Source organism: Malus domestica, chromosome 06 (genome assembly GCF_042453785.1).
Source record: "Malus domestica chromosome 06, GDT2T_hap1".
NCBI classification, from domain to species: Eukaryota; Viridiplantae; Streptophyta; class Magnoliopsida; order Rosales; family Rosaceae; genus Malus; species Malus domestica.
In genome coordinates, this window is record NC_091666.1 from 7,924,392 (window position 1) to 7,934,362 (window position 9,971).

General features: G+C 38.9%; 2 protein-coding genes across 2 annotated transcripts; one reads left to right on the forward strand and one right to left on the reverse strand.

Annotated features, from left to right (window-relative positions):
- Positions 1–746: 746 nt before the first annotated feature.
- On the reverse strand, positions 747–2,151 carry LOC139196764 (uncharacterized). Its single transcript, XM_070823105.1, has 3 exons — positions 1,905–2,151; positions 1,534–1,677; positions 747–1,354 (listed from the first exon to the last, which is right to left on the reverse strand). The coding sequence occupies exons 1-3, from the start codon at positions 2,149–2,151 to the stop codon at positions 747–749; spliced, it is 999 nt and encodes a 332-aa protein (XP_070679206.1).
- Positions 2,152–6,255: 4,104 nt separating this feature from the next.
- Positions 6,256–8,384, forward strand: LOC103431342 (homeobox-leucine zipper protein HAT4-like). Its single transcript, XM_008369490.4, has 4 exons — positions 6,256–6,745; positions 7,063–7,376; positions 7,507–7,586; positions 7,685–8,384. The coding sequence occupies exons 1-4, from the start codon at positions 6,553–6,555 to the stop codon at positions 8,025–8,027; spliced, it is 930 nt and encodes a 309-aa protein (XP_008367712.3). The 5' UTR covers positions 6,256–6,552; the 3' UTR covers positions 8,028–8,384.
- Positions 8,385–9,971: the final 1,587 nt, after the last annotated feature.

A 9,971-nucleotide genomic window follows, 5' to 3' on the forward strand; every position in this document is an offset into this window, starting at 1 on the left:
ATATGCATTCCACCAACATCAATATTTTAATTTATTTATTTGTGTTACACCCGCATTTTATAATATTGTCTTATCCCACATTTATAGACACTACAAGCACAAGCATTCTACAATGCGAAGAACCATAACAATCCATACAACAAATGGAATGTTGGCAAATTGTCAAAGATTGCCCTAGATACAAAATTGTGGCAATCGGTCCAGAAGTTGTCATGCACGACATCGATCTACACAGTTCACCAGAGGCAGACATGGCCGAACAAGAAGACAACATATTTGAAGAGACAGAAGGGACGCATGAAGAAGTGCCGGAGACCCAACCGACTCGTCAGTCCCTCAGGCCTCAAGGTAAAAAAGCATCAAAGAAAAAAGGTAGGTTTTTCCAAAAATGACTACACTAAATATATGGACGAACTAGCTCGCAAAGGTGAATTGAACATGGTGCAGAAAGCGGCTAAAGATGAGGAAAAGTTGGCAGCAATATTAACAGCTACTGAGAGACGTAATGCGGCGTCTGAGAGACAAAGAGAACTAGTTAATTGAGAGAACGAGATGATTAGAGAAGCACTTAATCGAGAAAATGAGATGCTTAGAGAAGAAAGGATGGCTCAAGCATATCGTGACACTATGAACAAGCCTCTAGTAAGACTGTCTCCAAATTCAAAATATTTTTGGACTTCGGAAAAAAGAGACATGGTGCGAATGAGGCGTGCAAGAGATGCAGAAACAAGTTAAGGGGATTCTAGCTACATAGATCCTAGCAACGAAAATCCCCACTGGTGCTCAATCAAGTCATTTTGGCGGGTTATGTGCCAGTATGGCTCTTGCGCTGAAGTGTACCGCTCAACAATCAATTCATTGTAACGTCTATCCTGTTGCAACAGCTCGTGTTGCTCGGGATCTTCGGTCCAGCCATGAGCACAGTAGATACGTGTTCTTGAGTTGTTCATCGAATCCGACTTGTATTCATCAACAGCATCATAATCATACCCATCTTCCACAATCATGTTGTGGAGAATAATACATGTCATCATGATGGATCGAAGATCCTCGACATCAAACATTCTAGTAGTAGCCCTGACAATTGCCCAACGAGCTTGTAGGATACCAAAACAACGTTCCATATCCTTCCTACACCCCTCTTGACATTTTGCAAAGTGTTTTTCTTTTTCACTCTGTAGATGTGGCACTGTTTTGACAAACGTTGACCACCTTGGGTAAATGCCGTCTGCAAGGTAGTACGGTCCCTTGCATTTATGGACATTAACCCAATATGTCCATCTTGGCGATTTTCCTTGCAGCAGTTTGTCGAAGACTGGAGATTGGGTAATGACATTTAGGTCATTATGAGCTCCTGGAACATCAAAAAAGCATGTCAAATCCATGTATCAAATGAAGCCACCGCTTCCAAAATGATACTTTTGGCTCATTTTTTGTCACCATAAGCTCATTGCCATGCACTTGGACAGTTTTTCCAAGTCCAGTGCATGCAGTTGATGCTTCCAATCAAGCCAGGGAAGCCTCGCATCTCACCCTTCCTCAGAAGCCTTCGCTTGTCCCTTGGTGTGGGTTTCCGGAGGTACTCATTGGTGTAGAGGGTTTCAATTGCAGAGCAAAACCGCATCAGGGACTTCAGAATAGTTGTTTTTCCCATCCTCGCGATCTCATCCACTTGATCTGCACACGCTCCATACAAGCATTCACAAGGCAACCGTAATTTTTTGCTCAGGAAGAAAACCTAAAACATGAAAAAACATCCTGTTTTTGCACAAAATATAGATCATGGTTGCAAATAGCACTCATGATTTTGTCGAACAAACTTCATTGCATTCTAAAACGACGTCTAAAAACATGATCAGCGAATACGCTGTTGGGAATAAAATAATCTTCCAAGAGATCTTTACCTCGTCTTTCCCTTTTTCTATCGAAGTTTGCGGCACGTCTGGGTTTGCCTATCTGACCTACAGCTTCCATGACACGGTGGGAATGTGAGGCTTTCTGCCTTCTATGGTCATCATCCTCATCCTCCTCCATTGCGAAAGCCTCATCTCCACCTCCACCTTCCTCAAGATTGACCAATTCTTCATGTTGTTCCAACAATCTTTTTTGTTGCTCCTCAAATTGTTTATACACTCTCCTTAAAGAAGACATTGTAAGAAGTCAAGATTTGAAAATGATGAAGAAGGATTTTGAGCTAAAAAGAAGGATTGAGTTTGGTGTGAGGATAGATGTAGAGATGTAGGGTTTATATGGACAAAAAAAAAGAAAGGATGAGGTTCTGGACAATGCCATGTGGCACTACGTGATTGGTTGAAAATCTTATCGAAATCTTGGCTAAATTATTGTAAACAGGAAGTGACAGCGAAAATCTATTCACAAAATAGTACGTTCGGATAATGACATGTGGCGTGACGAGTTTGGTTAAAAATCATATCCAAAATTAAAACTATTTTATTTATTTATTCTTTTATAAAAAAATTTAAAATATTTTAAATGGGCTGGGTGCCAGTGTATTTTGTAGGGGTGGAGATCGTTTGTGTTAGGGCATTTTTAGACTTTGTGCCAGCGCATTTTTTAAGGGTTGGAGATGCATTTGACATATTACTGTTTATTGAGATCTATTACTGTTCACTAAGTGGATTAATGTGCTGGATGTTGGCGTATTTTTTTAGGAATGGAATTGCTCCCAGAAGACAAGTCACACAATTATTAGTTTAGTCATTCGTGAAACGCAACGTATTGATGATAAGAAAAAGGCTGAGAAAGCAACGCTTTTGGTTGAAACCAGAGACCCCGAGCCCCCACTCCTCTCGTGGGAGTCGCATGGTGGGGTTTACATGTATGTTACCAACATGAAAAGATTTTTTGGAAAATAAAGAAAATCCATGGGACCCACATTGACGAGCTTCCTATCTGTGCGGGTTCCAATCATGGCCGTCCGTTCCAAGGGAACTGATAGTCCATGGTTGTTCAGCTTCGTAACTAAGTGTACAGGAGCGTACGGGGCAATGTGACTTGGTTGATCTCAGCCGTCGGTCTGACTCATCTCATCAATGGTGGGATATGTAGCCATCGACATTAATGCTAAAGATTCAGTGGGATTTTGCATCTGTAAGTGATGGGAGTATTTTTACCCACCATTATAAATTATAATGTATTTTTATCATACACTTAATTATTTGTTACGTGTTGTTTCATTTAATTTTGTTTATTTTTTTTAACTTGAACAAATAATATTTAATGTAAAAATCAATTAGTATTAAATGAAAAAACACGTGATAAATAATTAAATATATAATGATTCATATATCATAGTTATGGTAATAAGCAAAAGTGCATCTCTAAAAAAAATATCAAAAAGCTCACATCAACAATAACAATAAAAAAGAATAACATTATTTTTTCTAACCGATATGTCAATTCCTATATTAAAATTGGACATATTGGGTGGAGAATAAAACTTAAAAAAAATGCCAAAGTATACCACATTGTCTATCAAATTTAAATTTTTATGCTTAAAATTTAACAGCTCCTTTGGGATGATCTTATTGCAATGTAGATTGTTGTTGTTGTTGTTTTTTTTTTTTTTTTTGAACAAACGATAGTACCAAGGGAGTGGAAGAATGAACTAATCCTTATAATGAACTTGCCATAATAATGTGATTCAACTTCGTTTTTTACGAGAATCGAACCTAAGACCTCTCATTTACAAGTAAAAAAGAATATCACTAGACTGTAAGTATTAAGTGGCAATGTAGGTTGTTTTTTTTCTTCAAGAACAAACATTTAAAGTTTTTGAAATCTTTTGTGATCTATTAAATAAAACTGGAATATTACTCACCAAAAAGATGTGTTGAGAAGTATGGGATCAATTATCCCTCTTAATCAGATTAAATCTCAATTTTCAGTATCACGAATTAAAATAAACACAAAATAATTTAAGTCAAGAATGAGAATAATACAACCATAGCAAGTGGCTTAGTGGTAAGGGCGCATATTGCAGTTCTCTAATAAACAAAAAATGTGGGAGGGCTTGAGTTTGGTGCTCTGAGCTGGTGAGCCTGCTTGATTGTGACCACAGACCAGGGTAAAATTCTCCATAACCTCTCTGGATCTAAAAGGGATGAATAACTGTAACTTACCAGTTGTCCTCTTTTTTTTTTAAAAAAAGAAAAAGAATGAGAATAATTCAAATCACTCACCCATATTGCCAAAGACATTGTAATATGGACTTATTTTATTTTCCATAATTACCTTATGAAAGTGACTTATAAATTTATAATTGAGGCCAAGAGACAAATATAAGTCGGCCTAAATTGGTAAACATAATCAAATAAATAAAAAAAAGATTTTCAAATACCTTTTTTCTCCTCAACAAGCTAAATTAAATGTTTTTAATTTATATGCGGGTGGAACCTCATTCAACAAAAATTAATTGTTTTAAAAGTAAATGAAGTTAAATGTTTTTAAATGTTTTTACTTTATATGCATGTGGTCTAATATCTTAGTGAAAATGATGTTGGATTTCCATATCTGAGTCTCAAGTTCGAAACTCCGTTATTCCATAAATTATTGTAAAGTTTCGAATTTAACCCCTTCGTTTTAAATGAATGATTGTTGATAGACTTGTGCAATGTTCCCAATTTTGCATCGTATAAGATTAAACTTGACTCTTGTGCGCGTCACGCTCACATATTTTCTACTATGGTAGTTATTATATTGGTCAAGTTGGTCCTGTTGTTGCTTTTGAGTCTTTTTAGTTTAAGGACTCATTAAATTTTACCCAGTATGCCCGCCTTTTTTTTTCTTTCTAGTTTGTAACTTGAGAAATACTAAGGAGAGTTTCTCAAAAGTGAGACTCTTCATAAACTCTTTGTCATCTCATGTTTTTGACACAATATTTTATAATGGTCGCATGAAAATTAACTTTAAACTGTGATGTAATGGAGAACTATGGAGACTCTCTAAAAAAAAAAGAGTCTCCTTAGCATTTCTCCCATAATGTTATAATAAACGAGATCAAATCTTCTGCATCCAAAATGTGTGTGGCTTCTCTGTGACTCCATCCATTGTTTGACACATGTTTATAAACTTAATATCTTTTAACTTTGTTGTCATAAACTTAATATTTGTCAATTAATTATTGAAGTCATAAAAAGGCTACATCTACTTTGAATGCAGAAGATTTGATCTCATAATCAACCTAATCATTTTGCCAAAAAATAATTCCTGGCTTTTCCTAGTATCCTAGTCTCTTTCACATCACTCAATTACGAACTTCATAGAAATTGCTTAAATTAGCAGTGATTCATGAAGTTGGGTTTAAAAGTAAATGAGATTGCACGTTATATCATTTAGTCGTAAAACATAAAAACATTAATTCTGATTTATTGATAAGCAAAAAAACCATAATCTTTTGTTATAAATTTAACAAAATAAGTAAGAGTAAATTGAATTCAAGTCCCCATCCCATCATTCACTTATGTCAAATAGTAGACAAATAATGAATCAATTTGTAACTGCTCAGATATTCTTCTTCTGTTTCTTTTTCTGTTCCTGTTTTTGTGTGTTTGGCATGGTCAAAGGTCAAAACACTGCAGTTATTAGAGCTCCACCAGACCATGACAGCAAACTGTACAAAAAAAAAAAAACACAATAAAACTTGGAAAAACCTCAGTTGAAAGATGTGTCCCCCACCCCACCCACCCCCGTCCATTTACCACGGTTAAAAAGTAAAGAGAGTAAATAAGAGGACAAATGTGCCACTTAGTACAACGTTCTATCTCATCTTCAAAGGAAATGTCAAATTATAAGAGTTAAATTAAATATTATTTTATTATTTAAATAGAACTTTAAATGGTTATAATTATTTAAAAAATGTTGAAACACAATTTCTATCGGTTGAAATGTCAGAAATAAATAAGGGATCCATTATTATAATGAATTAGAAATAAATTTGATATTGACGTCAATTTGATTTCAAATTACAAAACTTTCAAATTAAGTTAGCAAATAATATTTTGGTTGGAGAAATTTTTGATGTCAAGTATGCATAGTGGCACTTTACCAAGGATTTTGACATTTCCTTTAGAGATGCTCTTAGGTTCAATTCTCGTCTTAGTAGAATTTGAATCACATTATTACTAATTCATTTTAAAACTAAACCTTCTTCTACTGTTTAAAAATAAAAAAAATAAAAAACAATAAAAAAAACAAAAAGCGGGTTGGGAATGGGAGAGAGAGAGAGAGTTGGGCACATTATTTTGGGGAACAAGAACTATGATTGAGATAATTGGGGGGCTTCCCTTCCTGACACCTTAGTCATGATTGAACTTACACACCACTCCCTCCCTCTCTCTCTCTCTCTCTCTCTCTCTCTCTCTATAAAACCACCCACATCTTTCCCACCACTCTACTCCCAAACATCTCTCTTCCTCTCTTTATCTTCAACCTCTCTCACAACTCTTTTGTTCTGAAACTGAAATCAGGACTCAGAGTGAAATTCCCCCTCAAAAGGAAGGAACTAAATTGAAATTACCCAAAAACCAAACCATGATGGTTGAAAGAGAGGATTTGGGTCTCGGTCTCAGCTTGAATTTTCCTCACACCCATAACAATCAAAGCAGCAGCCGCTTTCAGCTGAATCTGATGCCTTCTCTCCTCCCAACTTCTGCTGCTGCTTCTTCTTCTCCTTCTGGCTTTCTTCCCCAAATGCCCCTCTGGAATAATCCCTTGCCTTCTTCAGGTTTGTGCTTTTTCTCTTTCTATCTTGCATGTACGTTTCTACTTTCAGATCTGGCTTTCCCACCAATTTTCTCACCTCTTTTTCCCGAGAAACAAACACCCTGGAAAATCCCCTTTTTTCCTTTTGGGTTGTACCTCTTTTTAATTTTCGACATTTTTACAAAAAAAACATAGCTTTTATGATTTTCTCAATGTCTGTCTTTCAGATCTAAAACTACAACAAACTTTTCACCAAATTTCAAACCAAACCCACAACTTTTTTCCTTTTATGATCTAATTTATTTTTGTTTCCCAACTTCATCGCGATCCGGCATGCAGATCTAAATTCTAACTCGGAGACGTGCCGGGCCGGGCCCCGATCATTCCTGCGGGGCATCGACGTGAACCAGCTGCCACCGACGGGCGATTGCGAAGAAGCGGGGGTGTCCTCCCCCAACAGCACCGTGTCGACCGTGAGTGGCAAGCGGAGCGAGAGAGACATCAATGGCGAAGATCTGGACCTCGAGAGGGACTGCTCTCGAGGCCTCAGCGACGAAGAGGACGGCGAGACCTCCAGAAAGAAGCTCAGGCTCTCTAAGGACCAGTCCGGCATTCTCGAAGAGAGCTTCAAGGAGCACAACACTCTCAACCCTGTAAGTGTTACTTGTCTGCCTGCCACTCCCTGCGATTAGTTCTGTTTGGTTGCCGAGAAAATAGACAAAACTTTCTGTTGGATGCTGAGAAAGTCTACTGACACGTACGGTTTCATTTTTTCTGGTGCAGAAGCAAAAATTGGCGTTGGCGAAACAGCTTGGTCTTCGGCCTAGGCAAGTGGAAGTCTGGTTTCAGAACAGAAGAGCAAGGTGGTATTTTCGGCAAGCGAAAAACATATACCTAATTTACAGTTATACCCCTGCGGTGCAGGCTTATTTACAGATTTTATTCTTTTGTGATTTTACAGAACCAAGCTGAAGCAAACAGAGGTGGACTGTGAGTTCTTGAAGAGGTGCTGTGAGAATCTGACGGAGCGGAACAGGCGGTTGCAAAAAGAGGTTCAGGAGCTGAGAGCACTGAAACTTTCCCCGCAGTTCTATATGCAGATGACCCCACCCACAACACTCACCATGTGCCCCTCGTGTGAGCGTGTCGGGGTCCCAACCAACTCCTCATCGTCCGCGGCCGATCCTCGGCCCCACTCGCAGATGGGCCCCGTGCAGCGGCATCCGTTGCCTATCAAACCCTGGGCCTCCGCCGCCACCGTCCCCCACCGGCCGTTGCCTTTCGACATCTTCCATCCCCGGTAGTAGTTTTTAAACCCGTAAACCGAGCGATGGCAATTTGGTCATTTTGCAAAAACCGTAGAAGAATCTCCCTTATAATTTAGCGCAAAACAAAAAAAAAAAAAAAAGGAAAAAAATAAGGGTATTGATGTAATGTTATTATTTTGTTTTTTTAGCAAACGATAGATTTGTTAGATTAGAAAATCGAATATGTTTGAACTTACGCTGTAGGGCAAAGGTAATACTTCTCTTCATGATTGTGATAAAGGACTACTTGCATTGCAATTTAATGTTACTATTTTGAAAGTGTACGAAGGACTGGCGAAACAGAAGCGGTTGTAATAGCGTACCAATTCTTATATAATGTAAAATTTTCCGAAACCTTATTAGGTCGGTCGTCTAAGATATGGTGGGTGAGAATATGTGATTTGGTGGCCCTGCATGTTTTGTAGCACCCGGCCCATCATTTTCATCATCATCGTCCATCTTCCTTTGTAGATTAGGGTTTGGTGATGGCACTACTAATATTTCTTCCCCCTAATTCCTTGCTAGACCCAACAATTTTTTGGTACGGAAGGGGAAGGAGGGCTTTGCCTGTAAAGTGTAATGTTTAATTAAATATTTCAACATTTGTTAACATTAGAGGTGTGGGCATTTCTTTTTCGATTCGAGCAATATTTTAATACTGTTTAAGATTTAAGCGATATTCTAATACAATTTAAGTGACGAGGAGGTGATTCAGGCTTGGGGCAAGAGGTGATTGGCGAAGGGTGATTCAAACTTTAGGGGGAGGAGTTATCTCGGCCATGGTGGACGCATTCTCCAAGGTAGCAGCTACTAGGCTGACTTCAGGAGCAACGGCTAACCCCGGAGTTGCAAGACCCTCGACCATTGGGGCGATGACTGGTTCAACCATGGTTTATGTGGTGGGACGAACTTCAGTCACTTGATTCGTTGAAGGGTTTTGCGGTACTATCGTTGAGGCTTGGATGATAGGAGAAGGGAGAGGGACACCAGGAGTAGTTGCCCCTGTGGTTTGACTTAAAATAATGTGTATCTCCTGCTCTCCATTCTTTGTCTTCTTCTTGATACATTTATGGGGCTGGGCAATGATGCCAGTTGTTTCGGTCTTTAGGCGAGGCAGTTTGCTCCGCCCGATCGGTGCTGCAGGGCAGCTATTGAAGTTAGTCCGGTCGAGGGAGGTGCGATTGCAACCTTCTTAGAATGAGGGGCAAGTTTTTTCTTAGCCGCAACCATTACGACCACATCGACTTGTTTTATTAACCGACCACTTGGAAAAACTAAGCTTTAGTCAAAACAAAGTTTAAATATACAAAGCTGATGAAAGGTAATAGGGAAATGAAGAGATGTATACCTTGGGCCATTTTTTTGGATCTTGAGGCGAGAGTCATTTGAGGCCGATCGCCAAAAAGCTTATTTGAAGTTTCCTTAGCCGAATCACCAAAGAAATCCTTGATGTAAGAATCCCACCAATCGGCGAAGGTGTTTGTACAATGGGTTTCTGGAGTGTTCGGCCGAAGGCAGAATTTTATACATCACTTTTGAAACTATTTCTCTGCTTCTTCGCACTCTTTCTCCGATGAGCCAGATAGGCGTTCTCGGCTTAAGTGAGAATGAAAAGTGACGAGTGGTAAATGACAGCCCTGAAGGAAGCCTAATTGATGGGTTAGGAAGTTGGGATGATAAACTTTCCAGCTAGCTTGCCAAGCGTACCAACCAAAAGGAAGGTCGTGAACAAGGGTGAATGACTCTTAGGACCGTCGAAGGTCGGCCTTTTTTGCTTCTTCCCAAGCAGAGGTTAGGAGTGTGATGGAAGACGGCTATTTCTGGCATCGGTAGACCAGAAATTTGTGGTCTGACAGATCTTCGAGGCTGAAGAAATACTTAAAGATTTCTTCGGTCAAGTGAGCGGGAAAGGGGCGCGAGGCTAGTTGGAGACCGATCACT